This window comes from Stigmatopora argus, chromosome 8 (genome assembly GCF_051989625.1).
Source record: "Stigmatopora argus isolate UIUO_Sarg chromosome 8, RoL_Sarg_1.0, whole genome shotgun sequence".
Taxonomy (NCBI): Eukaryota; Metazoa; Chordata; class Actinopteri; order Syngnathiformes; family Syngnathidae; genus Stigmatopora; species Stigmatopora argus.
In genome coordinates this window covers 10,299,332-10,322,208 of record NC_135394.1, presented here as the reverse complement: position 1 = coordinate 10,322,208, position 22,877 = coordinate 10,299,332, and the positions used below count along the sequence as shown (strand labels likewise).

General features: G+C 41.8%; 2 protein-coding genes across 2 annotated transcripts in view; both read right to left on the bottom strand.

Annotated features, from left to right (window-relative positions):
• Positions 1-5,122: 5,122 nt before the first annotated feature.
• dmrta2 (DMRT-like family A2) lies at positions 5,123-9,036 on the bottom strand. Its single transcript, XM_077607928.1, has 2 exons — positions 7,464-9,036; positions 5,123-6,763 (listed from the first exon to the last, which is right to left on the bottom strand). The coding sequence occupies exons 1-2, from the start codon at positions 7,909-7,911 to the stop codon at positions 5,781-5,783; spliced, it is 1,431 nt and encodes a 476-aa protein (XP_077464054.1). The 5' UTR covers positions 7,912-9,036; the 3' UTR covers positions 5,123-5,780.
• An 8,508-nt stretch (positions 9,037-17,544) lies between these two features.
• The window catches only part of faf1 (Fas (TNFRSF6) associated factor 1), a 47,841-nt gene continuing 42,508 nt past the window's right edge, over positions 17,545-22,877 (bottom strand). The window contains exon 19 of the mRNA XM_077607950.1: positions 17,545-18,162. Coding sequence (XP_077464076.1) covers positions 18,079-18,162 — 84 coding nt within the window. The 3' untranslated portion in view covers positions 17,545-18,078. The remainder of the gene's footprint in view (positions 18,163-22,877) is intronic.

The window sequence follows — 22,877 nt, the reverse complement described above, 5'->3', positions numbered from 1 at the left end:
TTATAAGAGCTTAAATTTATTTCAACAGAACACAAATGAAACAATAACACAAGGAATAAAAAATAGAATTTGAAGATCAAACAGAAATGCTGTGCATAGTTCTACTAATCTATACAAAATCTGACTTCTTACATACAATTAAAGTTACGAAACCACTTCTAGAACGAATTAATGTCGTAAAAAGAGGACTCACTATTCAAAAATTATTACTACACAATACAATTGCCAGCTTCTCTGCCCAAAAACAAAAGCATATATGAAGAACGTGCATGCCCTCTACTGACTAAAGTGAAACTTACATGCAACAACAAGGCCGCAATTATTCCTTCATTCGTTTTCTGAACCGCTTATTCTCACAAGGGGTCGTTGGGGGGAAGCATGGATCCTATCCTGGTCACCCTGAACCAGTGGCCAGCCAATCACAGGGCACAAGGAGACAAATGGACAACCATTCATTGACTTTATATATATATTTTTTATCATGATCACAATTTTTGTCATATCGCCCAAGCCTACTATGAACTCCATCAAGGAGATGAAGTGTGTGCTCATGCTGCATAGGCACAGCTTGACTCTATTCCAGGCATAAACTGTCTCAGGGTGGTTGCTGTTAGGGGGCCGGCCGGTCCAAATGGGAATACACAGAGTGCGATTTTGTTGACCTTGGCCGACTTTGTCAGAAATACACAAAACTTCACGGCGTGGCGATAATTCACATGGATGACAGGGAAATGCATTAACGTATAAGTGTGAAGGGGCGATGATAGGTGGTTAGGAAGAGGTGGGCCGGGGGGAGGAAGCGCTTCTGCATCAGAATGAAGAAGGGAGCCTTCCAAGGACAGATGGGAATGAGATTGGCCAATCAATACCATCCAAGGGTGTTTTGTTATTACCGCACAGAGCGAGGAGCCCCAGTTTAACACTCCTCATCTAACTACACATACTGAGCATTCATCAAAAGGTACACTAAAGTAGCTCGAATGCACGCCCAAGTAACCTTTATCATAAGTGTGCTTTGACAACAGCTAACCTTAAACTACTAACCTTTGAGATTCACTTTCAAATGTCTTTTTACCCAAAGGATGAGCAACTTTTAAGGGCGGTAGCAATGACTGATGCAAACATGACCCTATTTCTTCCTTTGCTGACAAACTCATTATGGGATCATTTGAAAAGATTTTGTCATGTCCACTTTGCTCTCAATTGTCTTTTTTTCCCCCAGATTTTTCCAAAATTTAAATTGTAATTTATTTATTTTTAAAGAAATGCTACATTTTTGTATGCTTTAACTCAATCTATAAATGGCAGGGTGGCCCAGTGGCGTGAGTGGTTAGCGCGTCGGCCTCACAGGGTGGGACCTGGGTTCAAATCCAGGTCAGTCCACCTGTGTGAAGTTTGCATGTTCCCTCCGGGCATGTGTGGATTTCCTCCCACATTCCAAAGACATGTATGGTAGGCTGATTGGACACTTTAAATTGCCCCTAGATATGAGTGTGTATGTGCATGGTTGTTTGTCTCTTTGTGCCCTGCGATTGGCTGGCCACCGATTCAGAGAGTCCCCCTGCCTCTGGCTTGAAGTCAGCTGGGATAGGCTCCAGCACCCCCTGTGACCCTAGTGAGGATAAAGCGGTTAAGAAAATGAGATGAGACAAATTTTAAAAAGTTATCAACTTCCAAACTTTAATATTTGCTATCATATATGTTAAATGTTACTTCCCTTCAACATTAATTTGTTTGCTCTGTCACTGTTCTTTTTATTTGTATCTTTTGCTTAAATTAAAAAAATGACCACTACTATGTAGTACGTATATATTCCATCCATTACTGGTCTGGTGGATACTTTTAAACGGCACTGATACTAAACAACCGACAGATGGCGCCACGGTCTTTTGAGGGGAAAAATCAGCTTCCATTATCTCATCTTATTTTCTCAATCGCTTTATCTTCATTAGGGGGGTGCTGGAGCCTATCCCAGCTGTCCCCGGGCCAGAGGCAAGGGACACCCTGGATCGGTGGCCAGCCAATCACAAGGCACAAGAGACAGACAACCATGCATACTCACACTCATACCTAGCAACTTAGAGTGTCCATTCAGCCTACCATGCATGTTTTTTTGGAATGTAAGAGGAAACCAGAGTACCCAAAGGAAACCCACACAGGCCTGGGGAGAACATGCAAATTCCACACAAGTGCACATTACCTGGATTTGAACCCAGGACCCTAGAGCTGTTAGACCAACACACTAACCACTCGCGCCACCGGGCCAACACACGAACCACTCGCGCCACCAGTTTTCATGAATACTATTTAAAACTACAAAAAAGTTTTCTCTAAAACAAATAATATTGCCTGTGAGCTTCCCCGACGACATCCAAAATAAACATATTCGTAGACATCGAGACTGATTTGAGAAGTTAAAGAGAAAAAACTGAGGAGCTCCCACTGTCTCAATCATATCTTACCTTATTCCAAGTACAATTAAAATGATATGTGCACATATAGTAATTTTTTTTTCCAATTCACTTATCCTCACCTTTTCACCAATCTGCTGTCCTACAAGTGTAATCAGTGGATTGCAGTCAGGTGCTTCTTGTTTTCTGCAGAAATCTCATTGGTTAAACCCTCTGTGCCGGATCGGTTGGAAAAAACCCTGCAACCACAGCAGCCTTCAAGGACCAGTTTGCCTATCCCTGAACTATATGATGGTTAAATACTGCTATATTTGAATGTGAATTTCATTGTTTACATGGAAAATGACATTAGTGCAGTCATTTTCATTTTTTTGGGACATTGTCACCATTTCATAGCACCTTTAAGTCAACTTTGCAGTAGACCTAAACACTCGACATCCATTTTACAACTAAACACTGTATACAGGGAACCCAATCATTCCTTATTATTGCCTCTTCTTGTCTCCCACCACACATAATCAATCAGACGACACAGTACATTCTTACCTTTTTGCACTTTTCATCCGGGTCACATGCTGGCGGAATCTTTAGAGAAACAGCATCTGTAAATCCAAAAGCCAATGCTAGTATTGAAATAGTCCAAAGCAAGGGTCACCAAATGGGGTCTTCGAGGGCATCTATCCAATCTTTTTCCCCACCTCCCTCCTCTACCACTTGAATCAAATGATCAACTCATCAGCAAACTATCCAGAAGCCTGTTAACGATCCTGATTATTTAATTCAGGTGTGTTAGAAAACAGACCAAGTTGGTGACCCCCGCTCTTCTAAAGCAACTATTGTATTTTTCAGGCTATAAGTCGGACGTGAGTATAAAACGCTACAGCCAAAAATCAACAGGAAAAAAAGTACATAGAAGTCATACTGGAGTATAATTCACATTTTAAGGAGGCCAATTTTTGTATTCATTCATATTCCGGACCACTTATCCCCTCAAAGGTCACGGGGTGCCGGAGTCTATCCCAGTAGGCAGCAGGCAGGGTCCAGCCAATCGCAGGGCACAGGGAAACGGACAGCCATGCACGCCCACACTCATATCTAGGGGCAATTTAGAGCCTACATAGCATTTTTTTCTGGATGTGAGAGGAAACTAGAATGCCTGGAGAACACCCACACAAGCCTGGGGAAAACATGCAAACTCCACACAGTGAGGACCAACCTGGGATCGAACCTTTGACTCCAAAACTGCGAAGCCGACGCTCTAACCACTCTTTCATCGTCCAACTGGCAATTTTTTTATTTCATCAGTAACCTAGAAAAAAAAGAATTAAATGAGCAACAACACACTAAGTAGGCCGCTATTAATGTAACATTTACAGTTTTTGGGACAACTGTACCCTAAGGGTGGAAAAAAACAATCCCACGTATGGCTTAAAAATTGGAGCTGAAAATAAATACCACCCTGGTCTGGATTGGCGCTCATTCACTTCTCAGAGATATGAGACGCAAGCGAGATCTCGTCTTCGTATTATTGCATTTTAGTAATTGCCTTGCTTTAAAATTACATTTATTATTTCCAGCATATTCATACAAAGTGACAGCACATTTTGAAACAGACTTGATTGATCACTTTCATGTCACAAAAGATGAAATGTCAAGCATGTCCTCATACTAAATGCGATATAAGATACATAGTTGGAAAAAAAGAGATACGAAAACTAAGTGAATTTTTTTACCTCCTCAAAATAACACCATTAGTTCAACTTTTACAACATTAACATTTCAAAAGGGGCTCATATGCACGAGTTAAAATAATTTAATGTTACTGTAAAAACAGGAGTGTCATTTGAAAAAATGGTTTTCCTTGTCATTTTCTATCTTGCACAATTGGCATGAGAATGAAGGAATAAAAATAAAATGGATGGCCTCTTTACAAAGCCTTTTTCATCATCAAATAAGAAATCAATAAAGCTTTCCATCTTTTGCCTACAAGCCAGATTTGTGTATTTACTGTCGTCCTACAGCCAAAAACACAAGACACATTTTTTTTTTGCCAAGATTCAAACACTTGTGGCCACAAATAACAATGGAATGTGTGTTGAAGGGCAAGCTGTGTGAACATTTATTTAATCGGCATCCGAAACATTCAGCTTTACAGTCCATGTACTAGTACGCTTTTGTTTTTTGCTTTTTATTATATGGCTGTCATTGACTGCAATAGCCATCAAATGAGCTGGACGTCGATTGCCGTCAAAGGTGATTAAATTTGGGCGCAATGAAGTGGTTTTCCTTCAGTCTTTACAGAGAACTTATTGAAATACAATGATTTTCAAATTATGTTTAGGGAATTATTGGGCTGCATAACCTGAGTTTAGGTCTTTGTTTTCAGTTTAATACTTGTATTACGTTAAAAATTGTTCCATTTTAGGTATTGCTAAAACATATACAGAAAAAAATGAGGTCGGTGTTAATTTACACAGAAAAATTAGGAGTTTTGGAGATAGTCCATACATTCGTTGATTGTTTGTTCCTGACAAAAGAAAGTTAACATTCTACTAATTTGCCTTTATTTATTGTTAATGTATAAATGCATTTCTTTAATATATTCAAATTATAATTAAACACTGACAAATAATAGAAATGTAAGAATAATTAATCATTAAGTTTTATTAAATTCCCAAAATAGTTACCCTGTAAAGGGATAAGAATGAAAACAATTTTGGATATTTTAATTGATTTGGTGGGGTACTTTTAACAGACTTGAGAATGTAGAAGAACCTGTCTAATTACATGGAAATACTTTCCATGTGTTTCATTGTCTTTTCAATTGAACAGAAATTTAAAAAGGAGTCATTAAAAAGGAGTGCAACAAAGTCACAATAGTATGACACAGTACTGATATGAAAACGTACTAGGACATGAACTAGAAGCTGGAATTTAACTTCTTACATTTACGCACAGTTTACTGTTCAAACTATGCATATAACATGCACTGGCTGAAACTGTACATTTGTTGAGTAAAGTTCACTTGTATTTAACGAAATATTTTACATTTGTGTGCCATCTTTTGCGTACAATTTATTTTCAACATGTGCAAGGCATTTTAATGGAATCATTAAAAAACTGTTTGTATATAGTACTCATTTTTTCAAAAGAATTAGCCTCTGTTTTCATAAACACTTGGGCCTATCACACTTGTTTTTTTATGTTGATCATGATGGTAGTATTTAGTGTGTGTATTTTTTTAACTATAAGTAGCATCGAAGTAATATGCATGAAGAGTGTGTGTGTGTGGAGGGATCCGTATTTATATGGATTATTTCGAAGTGTTTAAGGGCTGAAAGGACTTTCCGTGTTCGAGTCCGGCTCCAGTCACTGTTTGTCCGGCGTGTTATTGACCAGAGGCCCGTAGAGCCCCCCGCCGTAGCCCTGCTCCTTGTGCAACATGGTCCTGTCCCGGATGAGGTCGCTGAAGGCATATTCCATCGGAGGTCGGAAGCCCAGCGCGGGCATGAGGCCCGCGGTCGAGTAGGGCGTCATGAAGGCCAGGCCCCGGCTGTGCGCCGAGTAGGCCAAGCGCAGCGGGTTGAGTCCCAGGTGGGTCCCCAGCGGGTAGGCGCTGGGCTCGGCGCCGAAGTGGGGAGCGTTGGGCTGCAGCGGCGAGAAGGCCGAGCGGTTGCTGAGCGCCATGGTGCCGGGCAGCATGGGCCGTGTGGGTCGCGTGGCCGCCGGGGCCGAGGACGAAGAAGTGGAGGCGGAAGTGGAAGTGGAAGGCGGCGGCAGCGAGCTCTGCGGCACTCTATCGCCGCCCCAAGGCTCCTCGGAGGCGGCGGCCTTGTGCTGCCCCGCCTGAGCCGGGTTGTTGAGGATCTGCTCGATGGCCTGCACCACGTCCTTCCCGCAGCCCTGCAGGACCAGTTCCAGCACACTGCGCTTGTGGCTGGGGAAGACCCGGCTGAGGATGTCGAGGGCGTGCGTGTGCCTGGAGGAAGGCGAGGGCGACGCTTCCCGCTCGTCCCGGTCGGTCTCGGAGCCGGAGTCCGAGCCGAGGGAGCTGACGGAGCGGGGGGTCTCCCCGCCATCCTTGGAGGGCTTGCCCCCGGCCGTTGTCGCCACTGCAGTCGCCGGCGAGTGGGTGAACGACTCGCTGTCGCCGTTCTCGGAGCCGGAGCCGCAGCCAGAGCCGCAGCCGGAGCCCGAGCCTCCTCCGCCCCCCGCGGGGCGGCCTTCCGGGGATGACATGCCCGGGGCGGAGTCGCTCTCAGCGGGCGTCTGCTTGCCGCCGGCCTGCTGCGGGGTGGAGGGACCGGACGCTTGCCCCTTTGGGAATAAATCGAACTTCTGCACGCTGGAATCTAACGAGAAAATGTCCAATAAGGCAAGAGCGACACACACTTTTACTTCAATAAAACGTCGCTAGAAATGAGATATTATAAGAGTTTCTGATCAATGGTGGAGGTTTTTGGCTTGATCATTTCAGATTTGGGGAACTAAAATGGCTATTGAAATGTTGCTTTACTATCGGATATAGCTGTCATAATTAAAAGGTGTTTGTTCTTTGCATCTAGGCAGCATTTAAAATGAACACACAGAATAACTATGAATTCAATTCATTGTGCAAATTGCATGTGTGAATATTTGGTGTGTAAATTATGTACATACGCAAATACACACACACACAATTTGCCCAATGATTTTTTGGTACATTTTCGTATTTACAAAAAATGACTGCGGGGATGAAAGTAATTATTAATTCATCATTTAAATGTAGACGGGGGGAAAGCAAGAACTACTTTAAAAGTATGTATATGAAACAAATGTTTCAGGATACAAATTGATGTGACAACCAGTCACGAAAATTCTATACATCCTTTCGATATACGTACAGTACGTTTATTAATCATATGGCACGAAGGCTTCTAAAAAATGAAAACAAATATTAACATGGTTTTTGAAATGGAAATTTCGTTTAATTTAGACTCATGACGGTCAAGTGCGTGCGTTTTTTTCTTCCTAGATTTATTTTTGGATTAACATTCTTCTGTTAGGACTTACCAGAAGCGACGGCTTCTCCGGCCACCGAGGCAAAGACTTGGTAGCTGGGCCTGGGCGGGATGATGCCGTTGGCGGCGGCCAGGGCCAGGCCCTCGGCCGTGCCGTAGAGCAGCTGCAGTTCCCGGGCTTCGTTCTCCTCCTGCGCCTGCTGCCTGCGGAGCGCCACTTGCGCTGCCATGACGCGCTGCCTCTCGGCGATCAGCGTGCACTTGGCGCACATGCAGTCCTTCCAGCGGCAGTAGCGCTTGTGGCCCTTAAGCGCCGACACCACGCCGTGATTGCGGCAGCGGGCGCACTTGGGCGTGCGCGGGTACTTGTCGGCGGCGCGCAGCAGCAAGGGCGGCCCGCGCAGCAGGTTGCCGGCCATCGACATCGGGATGGAGGTCACGGTGGTCACCTGCGATGGCGCCGAGCTCACGGCGGAATGCATGTCCGGTCTCAGATCCATGATTGCGAGGGGGAAAAAAATCAAGACTAGGCGAGGGGAAGCGAGTCTCAGGTGGAGCGCAGCGCCTTCTACTTACTTCATGGAGCGAGAGAGACAAGAGGGAGGAAGGGAGACACTCTTGGCGACCCCCCCTTTGCCCGAAAAAAAAACACCCTAAAAAAGTGGAGCTCTCTCCCGTGGGTGAGACACTAACTTCCTCCACAGATCGTCAGTGGCTACTGAGCGCTTTCTCCCTTCACTATTGTTGCAGCCGGCGTTTTCATTAGCGCAATTTGACAACAATGTGGCGCCTGTCATTGGCCAAAAGGGGAGGCGGCCTTCCCATTGGCTGCCGAGCTTTTTCAACTGTGTCCACCTGAGTGTTCTTCTTTCATTTTTTTTCTTCCATAACGCCCATTTTTAATAAGCTACTCCAAGATATCCAGTGTTAAGAATGAAAAAAGTTCCCAAATTGAATGCGACATGTTTTCAGAAACTTGAGTGACTTTTATCCAAACTTCACAGGTTTTGATATTTAGAATTTCTCTCATGAAATATGATCACGCCTTTCTGTCATCCTCCGAGAGGTAAGTGTCATCTATTTCTTTTTTAAAATCCTACTTTTTAAATCTTTCATCCATCCGGAAAGGTTTCTTGAGTGTTTGAGTGATGTGATGGTGAATGACGCCGATTAATGATCAATAAAAAGAATTATTTTCATTGCAATTTACACTAATGTCCATCCAATTTCTTTACTTTGTTTAATAAATCCAAGTCCTATTAATAGAGTAAATTCTATGTATCATTATTATTTGTACTGCTGTGTCAGTCCGGAATGTGTCGCGACTGGTGAATTACTTCATGTACCCATCAGTAACTGTACTTTTATTTCTATAAAACTAAATTTTTAAAAAGTTTTTCCCCTTTTCTTTGTCCTTTTGTCATTCAGTCACGTTTGAGGAATGTATTTTCCCATTTTTTCCCTCTATGCCTAAACACAACAAGAGACTTGTCTCATTGCAAGAAGAGTTGACCAAAGAGCGAGCACGTCTGCGCATGTACACGCGAACAAAGCACTGCCAAAGGGCACCTTGGCAGCCCAAACACCTGTCATGCACCTTCCTCACCTGCTCAGCCGAAGATCAAGGCTCTCTGCACAGAGGAAGAAGAAGAAGAGAGACAAAAACGTCCCTGGCTGTCATCTTTGTTGACTCGGTGAATCACTGTAAGCAAATGCCATCTGTTTCCTCATCTGCACCTTAATTACCCAGCCAACAGGCTAATGGAGACGATATTAAAACGACATCTTTTTGACATTCAAAGTAATTAACCACTGCTTCGGCAGGATGAAATTGAGAAGAGAAAAAAACAAGATCCACTCCTAGTAGAAATGTGTGAACTGAACATTTTCATGTCGATGGTATTGCAAATTTGTATTTTCAAAAATAATAGTGCAGTGTTTGAATTTTTAGACATTTTGACCAGGTTTAATTGGTGAATCATGTCACATTTGTATGACTAACTAATAACTATATCTTTAGTGTATTTTTTTTTCCAATGTCAAAGTCAAATTGAAGCGTATACAATTTTCATTTGTGTTGAAATGTGTGCAATAGTATCTATCTATATTAGTTACAAAATTAGGTACATCTTATACTTATTAAAAATTCTGGCTAATTACTTTTTAAATTGTTTTTTTATTTTAATCCATTTTAATGTGATTAATTTAGCTTTTTTGACATTGTATTTCTGTATTTCTAATTATATTAATCCATGCAATAATAATTAACGAAAAAAATAGTAACTTGGCCTACAAAATGTTGAAGGCCATAAGTGCCAATTTTTGAATAGCTGTCCATAGACTTCTGTGCCTGAATGGGTTAATAATTTCATCCATTTTTGGCACTTCAAATTCTCGATTGAAGATTGGGAGGAGTACAAATTTCAAGGGAACAGAATCAAAACAAACACTCAATTATTATGATCATGAAATAAAACAAAAGCAAAATACAGGGTGTTCCAAAATGTTTGACCCCACTTCGTAGGCCAATAATTTTGACAATCTTCATTGGAATGACCTCAAAAAATTGTGTAACGTTTTGGCATTTCTATCTTTTCAGGTTAAGAAATGCCATCCACTTCAAAGAAAAGGTATTTTGCGTGTTAGAGTATGCTTGGTTGGACTCAGTCACTGAAGACAGTGCAGCGTGCACTACAAATTTTGCAAAGAAGGCACCAACTACAAAACTAATTAGGACTTGACACCAAAAATTTCAAAAAAAAAGGCTGCTTATGCAAAGCTAAATCACCAAGACGGCCGTCAACATCAGCAGAGACAGTGGAGCAGGTTTGTGAAGCCTTCCTGCGTAGGCCAAGGAAGAGTGTTAGAAGAGCAAGTGTGGAAAGCCACATTCCAGCTCTTTTTTTCACATTTTTGCTGCCAAGTCCTTATTTGTTTTATAGTTGTTGCCTTCTGTGCAAAATTTGTGAAGAAGGCACGCTGCACTGTCTTCGGTGACGGAGTCCGAGCATACGCTAACACGCAAAATGCCTTTTCTTTTGAAGTGAACGGCAAAAGATAGAAATGCCAAACGTTACACGCAAAAACTTGAAACGTTTCTACTCAAGCTGTGAATATTTGAGGTCATTCCAACGAAAAGTGTCAAAATTGTTGGCCTACGAAATGGGGTCAAACATTTTGGAACACCCGTATAATTGCAGTGACAACTCGTATTGGGGTTATGGTCTTTCTACTGATTATTATTACAAATTAATGACTGAAATAATCATTTGTGGACAAGATTCTATCTTATCCTGAGATACTTGTTAGTCACAACGTTTGCATTCGAATGTATTAAAACGCGTGTAAAGTGTGCTCATTTTGCAGTGGGGGTGAAAGGAAGTACATTTCAGAGTAAATCATCATTATATACTTTTATAGCGCATCAACCATTGTTATTATTAACTAGTCTAACAACAACGATCGATTCAACGAGCATGAAATTAAATGAATACACTCCACTTGCTAGGACTTAACCAAACAAAAGTAGAATCTTCTTTTCTGTCCAAGTGCTACTCTAACTAACGAACGACTTAACTACGGTCCGGCAGGGGGGGAGGAAGGAAGGCAGGCAGGCCGGCAGGCAGCCCGGTCGGGGTGCAGCCCGGCCGGGCTTGCATCAGCGGGAGAGGCCGCTCCCCACGGCCGCACATCGGGGGTGCGGGACAGCGGAAACATGCTGCTACATATGTCGGCTCAAGCATGGGCCTTTTGTGTGAGAGCAACGCATCAATGCCATGAAAGGCCGGACGCACTTTGGTGGCTGCATAGGCCTAATGAAGCGCTTCAAAGACCATTGGCGGTGCGCAGTCACTTTTAATGCGCAGGGGGCTTTTTTAATTGGGGCATAGGAAGAATGGACGCTGTAATCCCGATCATAATGCCGTTTTTTTCAAGGCACTCATCAAAGGCTTAGACCAGGGGTGTCAAACTGTTTGGTTCGCGGGCTACAATCATAGCCGCTAGATCTCATGGGGGCTGGACTAGTTTATTATATTTGGCCATATAAAGGTCACTGAATGGCCCCAGTCAAAATCGATAGGACGTTTAGTGCCGTCAAAGGTACAGGAAGATGAACATTCCCAGCCAGTTAAAGTGAATTGGTCCTTTATCGTTGTCAATGGCAGGCAGCGAGTCCATTTTGAGCCACTTTCTCCTCATTTTTGGCTACTTACAGGTCACTTCCTATACATTATGGATCATTTCCTACTGATTTGGGGGGAATTTAGAGGCTACTACCTGTGTGTTGGTCACTTTCTGCTGATTTTTGGCCATTTCCTGCTTACATCCTATCGAATTGGGGCATTCGAAGGTTCTTTTATTAACTCATTGGCTGCCATTGCACAGTGGGGCGAAAGAACGAAAATGACTACGGATGAGAAATTGAGCAAAGTGCAATACTGCGCGCACGAAATGACAGAACTCACAAAATTCTAGTCTTACAGCACCTATGTCAGAAAAAATAATAATTCTGTATGTGCAGTATGAATGGGCTACAAAGTCAGGGGGAAAACAATAACTGTAGAGATCAATTTGAACTTGTTGTTCCCAACACTGACCGTGGTGTAATTTCGAGGGGCAACATGGGCAGTCGCCTAGGGTGGCATTAGCCTAGGGGCACTGACATGACTATAAAATAAATGAAAGAGAAGAGAAAAAATGCATTCTTGGATAACCAAACAGCAAAGTAAGTGATAATGGGCAGAGATACAAAGAAAGAAGGCATGGCCATTTCTAGAATAAGAGTGAAAAATATTATGATGGCTGTTAACATGGCAGAAGTTGACATTAACCATTTCTAGAAAGAGCCTCTGCATTAATATAAAAGAAAATGTGTTGCAACTCATTTGTGGGGTAAGGGACTACCTTTAGCTATTAACACTTATCATCCAATTATAATAAATAAATTAAGGCCTGGCGTACACTCATGTGGGCATCAAATCTTGTATTTTGCAGACAATATTAAAATTTGGAAATGTACAATTAGGAGGCCAGATTACATAGATATATTTTTACAATTTATAATTGAGCAGATATCAACAGGAAGTGAGCCAGAAATGCCCAGATCAAAAGGAAGTGATCCGCAGGAGTTTACTGACTACCAGAGCAATTGTTCCAGAAATAACAAATATTTTTATTAATAAAAAAATGTGTTGATAAATACTAAGTTAAAAAAACAGAAAAACACCGTTTATGGCCTGCAATATCACTTTGTCGACAAGAATAGAACTCCAATTCATTTAAATGGTGAATGCTAGCTTTAAATGGCCTTGACTATGCCTGCCTCAATGCCAGGGAGGACTGGCAGCGACCATTCACAGTCCCAATCGAGAATGATTGGACGTGTAGCGCCGTCAACGGGAGGCAGTGAGTTAAACGAGTACCCTAAAAAGGGTTAAGATAAGAACTTTAACGTCGAGTTAATTAGAGAGCATGTATGGCGTATGAATATTTTAAACACACACAATGGCGTTTTGAGGCCTGGAGCTATCTTGGCGGGGATTATCTTTGTTTAATGAATGGGCTACAAGTATTCATCAACACGGCCAGATTATTGGACTTCAGCTCAAGGCATAACTGCGATGTGTGTGTGTGTCTAGCCAATTAAAAGGCGCGCACACACTCCGGCTCTCCACATCTGCCTCCCTTTCTGCGCTGAATAGAGCCTCATTGAGATCACAGATGGAGGATGTCTTTCTTTTTGCGGGAAATTTGAGCAACACTTTTGTCCCAAATCCAAACTCAATGTGTCGGCGCACAATGGCGTTGCCTTTGAGCGGGACCGCTTCAATTGGCCTTGTTTTTGAAACTTCAAGTGTTCCGCACAAAGGCTCGCCACTCCTAAATGTCACCGCCGCCACGGTGTGTGTGTGTGTGTGTGTGTGTGTGTGTTGGGAAAATAGGGAGGAATTTAAGTATTGGCTGCCATTGAAGGCGATAGACGTCAAATCCATTTGCAGGGAGGGCGGCGATGCAAATTATACGCGTGTCTGTTTTTACTTAATAATGGATATGGTTTTAATGTCTATAACTGTGCATTGCAGTCAAAGAGTTAAGGTTAAGTTAAAAATACAATATATGCATATACAGTATTTCATGTGCTATATTTAATTTACACTAGTGAAAGAAAGTGCAGAACAAAGAGAGCATAAAAGTACAAATAAAATCACAAGTTTAATTTATCACGACTATTTTGTCATATGTTAATCTATGAGAACAAAATATTTAAATGTACCTTGTTCACAACCTTATTTTATGCCACACAGTCAAGTTTTAAGTTGTTGTTTTTTTCCAAATTAAAAAATTGTTACAGAAGGATGTTTAGTATTTAAAGCAGCAGCCCTATTTTATTTTACCCGTGATGGTACAATTTGGGGATGAACAAAAGATGTGAAGGATTTCTTTTAACATCTCGAGGTGTGAAGAAAAGGATGCAATTTAATAAACTTCAGCATTCCAATTCAAATAGACATGCTTCATGCACTGAAGTTTTTTTAATTTATTTTTTTAAAGCCAAACAATATGTAGTGCAAAAGATTAATATTGACTGCAATCAACAAATAGAAGCCTGAAATGTTAAAAGTCCAGTTATATTGTAAGCTTGAAAAAGTTGAGTTGTAATCAGATTGGTTACAGCTCTGCGTGTGTTTGTGTGTGTGCGTATTGTGTTTGCGGGCATGAGCATTGTGGGATGACCAAATAGACACAGAGTGAGAGAGGGCTGACCCCCCCTTTGTGCCGTGTCTCTAACAGTTTAAGCCTCCCAGATTTCATGGGCCACCAATCTCTGAGAAAGTAAACGGTGAGCTGACCCTCCAAATTTAGGCTAGTCTGGGATGGAGATGCCGCCATTGGGACATCCCCGCGTTTCCCTCTTCAAAAGGAGGGAGGGGTAACGGCTTGCGTCGGGAATTTGGTCCCCTTCGCCAGCCCGTGACATGCTTGACCCCGGTTGTCCCATCCCGATGTGGCCTTTAACTCGTTACGGGCACGGATGAAGACATCCAGCTCTGATTTGACTCTTGTGTCAAAGGGCAACTATTTGATGCGATTTGGTGCCACAACTAAAAATATAAAGGCTATCATAATCAAACTGGAAGTCCACAGAGAATCCTTATTATAATGTTTTGTTTTTTTAAGTAATTTCAGACATTATGAAGGCAGCCTACAACAGCAGAAAGGAGGGATTAGAAGATAGTTGAATGATTCAGAAAGCTGCGGTGTTTTAACCAGGGGATAAATGAATTTATGTACATGATTACAAGGTCAAAAAAGTTACATTTGCATGCAACCCTTCCTATTAATGAATTGGACTTCTATCGTTGTCAAGAGAAAGCAATGACCGAAATAATAAATAAATAAAAATAAACGAGTTTTAGTGGGGCCATAACCAGTGTATCTCTATTATTTCAAATGTAATTAATTTGTTTTTATTTACAATAAAGTCATTTAAACACGTATTTAATCAAAATTTCCACTTTGATGCAGACTCAAAATATTGAAAAAGCAAGTCGATGACCTCTTAACAGTTGACGGGAAAGATTGACGGGGAATATCATTATGTCTCCGTGGCATTTCCGAGTATCAGCAAAGGAACATGCCCAAGCCTATCGAACGAATGGCGCTGCGTGATAAGCAACAGTAAACTTACACTTGACGGGAGATGCACTATGCACGCGCCGTCCCCCCGAGGAAGACTGACAGCACATGCACCTGTCTGACAGTTGCACAAACAGACTACACCTTAGCCTTGAGCGCACGCCACATGTCCAAATGATTCCATAGAAAGCAAAGTCTCACTAGAACTCTTCAATGATTATGAAGGTAAAATTTGGAAACTCCAATGAAAAGCTTGGGAGTGAAGAATATTTTTCCAAATAATATTTTTCCAGACTCACCTGAGATGTGTGACCATATTGAAATCATTGGCTGTTATTGATGGGGTTAGATGTCAAATCAATTTCAACTAGGACGTCTGGTAGTAAATGACTGTTTTTAGTGAATTCCATGCGTATGAACAGTGTTCAACCTGTTAAAAATATTATTTGAACATGTGAAACAATCTCAAGCATAAACCACAATGAAAAGGTATTTGAATCTATTAAAATGACTTCAATTTCTGCATCACTTCAAATGTGCTCTGATATTTGAAATGATGGCCAAGTGAAAACAGCATTTAATTTGCTAGCCAATTTGGAAAACCTCCTAAAATGTCCTTTCATTTTTACAACAAACAAATTCATGCTATCCAGCACAATTTCAAAAGTAAGGAATTGAAGAATACGAGTTAAAATTAAATTCCTCCAGGACACTTTCAAGAACAGTCAATCTAGCACCCCGCGGGAACCATGTTCAAAAGTCACCAACACTCCTATTATATCTATCGCGTGAACATGCTGCAGAGTCATTCATAACTAACAAATGCATCATCCATCAGTATTGCGTCTCTCCTTCAACACGCACGCTTACTGAGAAATACTGAATCAATCAAGCGTTACATGAGTGCTGATAGGCAGACAGAAAGTCAGAATTTTCCCCCAAGGCTCTTCCTCCAGCCTCGCCCTGCTCGCCTTCAGCCATCCATCTCGTTTGGCCCGAGCCGAGGAAATGAGCATGTTAGCGCCACTCATTCCTCGCGTGAGAAAGCAGACAAGCGTGAATACGAGACGACAACACGCGCAAGCAGAACCAAGGAAAACACAGCCGTGACTGAGGATGACTACATGGATGGAAGGATTGACCTTCTAAACATTCCGAGACACAACAGGAAGGAATGACAGCGCTCAGCGAGATTTATCAGATAATTGTCTATTTCACCCGCAAGGATTAACTTGAAGCCGCGAGAAATCATATTTGAGACGCGACTAATTCTAAACAGCTTCCAGCGAAATAAGCGGTTGTAAAAACTATACGCAACACCATTTTTCTATTTTGTGTTTCTATCCTCTCCACTTTGTTGCAGAGATTACGGCTAATCAACGAGGGCAAAAGCCAAATTATTCATTTTTTCAAAAGCTAATATTTGTATTCCATTGTGCCTGGGACTATTGTACGTTTCTGCTTCATGTGTGCTAAGGTATCAGCCGTTAGAAGATTCATATTACTCAAACATGGCAATTTTTTAGTTGGGCTTTTTTGTTTCATTGATTGAGTACTTTCACCATATCCAATTTCATAATTTGGTTTAACATTTTTATGACTAAAGGGAAAGAAAAACCCTCGTCATGTTCATCCATCCGTACACAACAGAAATATTGTTCAATTAATTTGAAAAACAGAATCTGTGATAGGGGGTATAAAAATGGAAGAATCCAATGGCCAATCAAATGAGAGTACCTCAGATTGGCAGCTCTTCCTTGACATGTTGTTAATTCTAAGAAATGTCACAAAATTGTTCCAAACGCTCCCAGTCCAAATGGATTGGACATCAAGAGCCTTCAATAGCACTGGATCAAGAGACGTAAAGCCAGCCTTCCCAGCTAAAATTAATTTTTGTCCATCATTGGCATTGATTTGATCTCGTAAATGTTCCAAGTTTCAAGTAACAAAATTATGTTCAATTGGACATATTTTATGTAACAATACCAAAGAAAGACTTAAATTATCTGTCAAAATAATGCTCAACGAATTGAAAAGAATGTTTTTTTGTAATGTGTGAGCCTTAAAAGGATAATTGGGGATGGAAGCTGACGACCCGGTGGAGCGAGTGGTTAGCACGTCGGCCTCACAGCTCTGGGGTCCTGGGTTCAACTCAAGGTTGGTTCACCTGTGTGGAGTTTGCATGTTCTCCTGTGTTTGCCTGTGTGGGTTTCCTCCGGGTACTCCGGTTTCCTCCCACATTCCCAAAAAAACATGCATGGTAGGCTGATTGGACACTCTAAATTGCCCCTAGGTATGGGTGTGAGTGTGCATGGTTGTCCGTCTCCTTGTGCCCAGGACACGAGACAGCTGGGATTGGCTCCAGCACCCCCCGCGACACTCATGAGGATAAAGCGGTTCAGAAAATGAGATGAGATGGGGATGGAGATGGATAAATGGCAAACGGGCGGGGTATGATGGGTGGTTTCGGGGAATAGAGGCGGACATGAGACATCTTGTCTCTTCTCGCTGGCTTTTATTGAATCTTTCAAACGCAAAAACCATGTAACAAAGGAAAAACAGCCTCAGTTGAGTCGAATGCTGTGAATAAGGGACTGTGGGCAGGGGAGGGGAGGCAAGTTTGTATTCCTGTGACAAAGGTCTTTCTAGTTAGGACCTCCATGCCGTCGCTGTGTTGTGTTTGAGGCCAAGTGATGACACACACACGATGTGAAGTATGTAAAAGACTTGGGGAGCAAGAGCAAAAGATTTCGGATTGGGGGAAGCTGTAGCTTTTTTTGGAGGGGGAGCTTGGCTGTGTGCTTGTGATATTGTCTTTGCTCCTCTGTGCAACACGCTTACACCCGACGGTGGTGTACCATGACCAGGCCGAGGGTAGAGAAGCTTACTTGCACTTGAGTGTCACTGCATGTGCATGCCAGTGTGTGTCCATGAATGTTTGCGTGAGTGTCAGTATGGGTGTGTGTATCGAGACCCAGATGGGTTTTGGGCCGGTGCTCGTGTGTTTGGACAGTTCCGTCAGTCACTTCTTACTCTTTGGCCTCCAGGAAGAGAGTCTCCTGTGGGAACAACTTGGCCTCCAATAGAGTTGAACTTGGATCCAACTGGGTGATCTGTGGAAAGGCAGGAGGAATATGAGACTGAGACACATTTAGTACCTCAAGGTAAAGATACAGCCTCCTCATTTGTTGTTTAAACACATTTTTCGTTTGAATGCACACGTATTAGAACCTAATCCACGTGGAATGGATTCCTAACATTGCATTTCGGGAATCTGAGGAGCTAAAGAATCGAGCAAACCAACTCGTGCTGTTAATGTTAACGTCTGAGCCGTAGTGTAGCAGAGAGTTAGGGTAGAACATTGTGTGTTTTGCTGGGCTTGAATAAAAACTAATTTGGTCAAATTTGACCAATGAAGAAGAGAGAATCATGTGCCACCCACCTCGGTGCTGATTGAGTTAGCTGACATGAAGGGGGTCCGACCTGTTTTTTTCCCCTTTTTTTCCAACAATCTGACTCTCCTTGACACCCCGTGGGCCTCTTCGCTTATGTGAGCTAATCACTGGTGGGGTTGTGTTACATCGGGCCAATCTAACACCTGGGCTGAATGGGCTGTGTGGCAGGGAGGTGCTGTGACAATGAGATGTGTCCAGGGCTTATCTGATGACTGCAGTACCAGCCCCTCTGATTAGAGCTCCTATTCTAACCACACAGTGGGTTAATTAAGCGATTCCCTATACCTGCTCTCGTGGGTCGAAGGGCAAACCCAGTGCAGAAAAGGTTGACCTCATAACAAAAAGAGTGACATGTCAAAGACGGACTATTGTCGGGAACGAAACGTGAACTCTGACCATGAACCAGTCACACCTTGTGCTTTTCCTCCTTTTCGCGAGAACTTTACTTTGAAACGGTGTTATTCAAGACATCAGATTCAGTGGGATTTCACCAGTTTGCAATATTATTCGCTTTTCTCCATTTTTCCCCTACTCATTGATCCCACCTTGACACAAAACATATGACTTGTAAATAGACAGTGATGTCACAACTCTCTATTTTGTTGTAAATCAAAAATGTATTCATTTTTAATATCTAGAACATCTTGAAACGTCAACGGCAGCAAACAAGTTAAAGCACGGACTCTAAATTACAAAATAGAAATAAATTAGGTGAAGGACATATCAACATTAGGCAACCCATTACATCTCCCAAGGGTGTTTGGAAATGTCACACCAATGTGCACAGCGGCGGTCTTTGACTCCCTGTCTTTCATGTCCCAGCCCTCATTTCAACGTGCCATTTAGACACTTGACTTCTCAGCGGGAGTCCCGAGAAGGCTCTCATATCACCTCGCTCCCCTCACCTCGTCAACTAACTCGTGGCACGGGGTGATGGCTGTGTCGCACTTGCCGCTATCATATAGCATCCCAGCGGCGGGCCGAGGCACCAACTGGGCTGCCGCCTCACTAGAATTCTCCCCACCTCCGAAGCGGGGCGTCGCAAATGGCTGACATGCTAATGAGCCCAGCAGGTTGTTGTGAAACAACAGCAGCAAGTAGGAGTAAATGAAGCTTTGGGGTGGGGAATTGTCAGTCTGAACTAAATCCAACTATGCGTAGGGTTGGGTGATCCAGCCCCAAAAACAGATCACCGTTTAATTGGTTAAATCATACGACCTTGATTCTTAATCAAAATATGCCCAAGTATTCACAAATGTTCTATCACTTTGTTATTTTTATTCTCTAAGGAGTCTTAAGGATAGCACCTGTTTTTTGTTTAAACACGTCCTTTTTAAAGATTTTTTTATTCCATAACGTGATTTACGAACATACCTCTTTGTTACGTTATCAGCGTATGGACATAAAATACCTATAGCAATATATTTACAAATGTTGACTATTATTTTCTATTCAATCAGATATACTATTCAACCAGGGGGTGACATGAAATGGGTCACACTACAAACATACATTGGTGGCGTCCCCGCTACATGCATTGTGTACTCCCGCGCATCGGGTCACGCGAAAACATAACAGTACGTTGTCGGCTTGCAGATATGGTATTTCCTCCACATATTAGTTTTTGCCGACAGTCGACGGTTCCAATATGTCATGGCTGATCGCCGAGGTCAACCTAATTTTTGTTCCATCGACAATCTCGATCTTAAAATCAGCTAGCCCTCACTGTGCATGTACGTGTGGGTTCACATCAAAATTTGGATGAGAGGCGTGATGACAAGGGGAAACGCAGCATCTGACTCTGAGAAGAAAAGTAGGGAAACAAGATGCCACACTGACACAGGAGACGGGCGCCATCGGTGATTGTTTACATTGTTATCCAATTAACAGACCATAAGCATGGAGGCATCTGTCAACAAACAAAGCTGTTGTTTTTCCGCCGCTCTGCCTAAGCCATACTTTCTCCTCCTGTGCTGCCGCATTCTCACATGCCAGTGTGCATGCATACGAGAGACGTGGACGAGCGCTCCGATTTGTTATTCATTTCTCAATGCTGTGTCAATAAGTTTTCAACATTTACATTTGAGTCCAAAACCCTCATGAAAAAAAAACGATGCTTCTGAGCAAAAATGCTACATTTTTGGATGTGATGGTGACTGAATCTAAAAAATATTGTCGTGTGTAAAGGTACGTATAAATGAAAGCAAATACAAGAAATAAGATAAGAGGAATAGGTTTAATAATATGGTCATAGTTGACAGTGGTGCAGAAATAGACCCGTGTCAATTTTTTTTATAACGTGATATTTATTTTAAATAATTTGTTGAACTAATACTTCTAATTGTATCCAAGAAGGTTAACATTATCTTTGCTGATGTTGATTGTCAAATTTTTAAATACATAGATCCTAAATTACATTTTACTTTTCACAGAAGCTCATACTGTTGATGGTACTTACTTAATTATCCAGAATGACTTTTTCTGCCAACCTTCCCGAGTCATTAGCGAACAATTATTCATAATACCAATTATAATAAATAGAGATAAATAAAGACCTACAAAGGCAATATAGCCCTAACAGCTTACATGTGTCTTTATTCTATTTATGTATTTTGAATGGCTTTTATATTTAGACTAAACCCCAACTGGAACAGCGCTGAAGATTGAATTGTATGCACATAATAGCCTTTTAAAATGGAATTGATATGATTTTACATTTATTTCTATCAGGTAAAATTTGAACCTAAGGTGAACAGTAAATTCTTGCCAATTGTTTGGATTGTATTGTAAAACAATGAGGCGGCATTGAGCAAAGCTCAGCGTGAGAGAAACGAAAGACAAAATAAACACAGGCCTACGACATGTTCGATCCAAACATAATTAAACGTGCGGTTGTAATAACGCATTTCAAAGAGGCGATTATAGCCCCTTCTAAGTTAATTAAAACCAAATAGCTGGTCCATTTTTAAACTAATGTTGTGTAGTGTTTATTTGGCCAATTACAAAAGCAGTGGGAGATCATTATCAGCTGGAGCATTGACAGCATGACGCGCCAGGGCAGAAATAGAAGAAAAAAACAGGCTAAGTAAAGTTTTAATTTATAAAATGATATGAATTAATAACCGAAAAAGAAGAAATAAAAAGGGATTGTGTGCCACGGGGGGAGAAAAATGAAATTGAGACAAAGGAAAGGGGAAAGTAGAAGATTTGGGAGGTGAGGAGGCGGTCGCGGGTAAAATGCAAAGATTGCAGGTTTAAAAAAGAGGTGATCTTTGCTGCCATACATCTCACATTTTATTATTCAAAAATAATTTGGGAAAGGAAGCCACTCTGGATGCATTAAACTACTTTGAAAATAAACTCGTGTAGATGTTTAACTGAAATGTTCAGATAACAAGAAAAAAAAAACCTACGTACAACAGATGTAAAATCGATTCCGGCTCTGTACAGCCGTCTTTTGTGCGCCTGTTTATTTTTACAGAATCTCAGGTTTTGTCTGAGACTCGTGCTGGAAGACTGCTTAGTAGAGTGGGAAAGAGTACAGTATCAAGAGTGAGGAAAATAAAATAGTAGTTTGACAGTGTTTGGCTGTCTGAGAAAGACAGGATGGCCAAAGGAACAGTCTAAACACGTCCATTTGGTAATGAGGGGAGATGACCTCAGGCCATAAAAAAAGAAAAAGCTGGAACATTGTTGAATGGAGGAAAGTGAAACATTAAGTCAACCCCCCCACACCCCCTTCTCAAACTTGCAGACAGTCGTAGAAAGGGTTAGTTCCCTGAGCACGGCTAAGCCCTCTACAAATGATGCCAGTGTAAGGCCTGCTGTAGTGCTGAGGAGATAAGCCACTGGGACCAAAAGCTGATGAGGAGTCCAAAAAATGGAAACGCATGGGCAAGGATTGGCGCTGTTTTCGGAAGGAGGCTTAGGCAGGAAATTTAGACATTTAATTTGCCCCATGTATAAAAATCGATTTCACAGGCATCTAATAATCACATTATTTAACTGGCTGCTATTAAAGGAAATAGACGTTCAATACCCCCTGGCCATCTATCGCCGTCAATTATTTTTCATTAATTTAGGCTCGTGGCTCTGAGACATTTTACAGTAAGTGGCACTGCAAGAAGTACTTGGCTCTTCAACAAGTACTATCATCTTGGCGAATATTGACTAAAATATGTTATTATTGTATTGCACCCCAGGTTGAATGGACCTGATTTTTTTAAATGATTCAATTTCAAATGAACGAAACTTATGTCCATCACCTAATCTGTTCAATTTAATGCAACCAACTTCAGTAGTTCCCGAAAATGTCCTTTTGTATTAAAGTTTGGGTGTATTTTATATGTTAAAGAGATCTAGGCGACATGGGC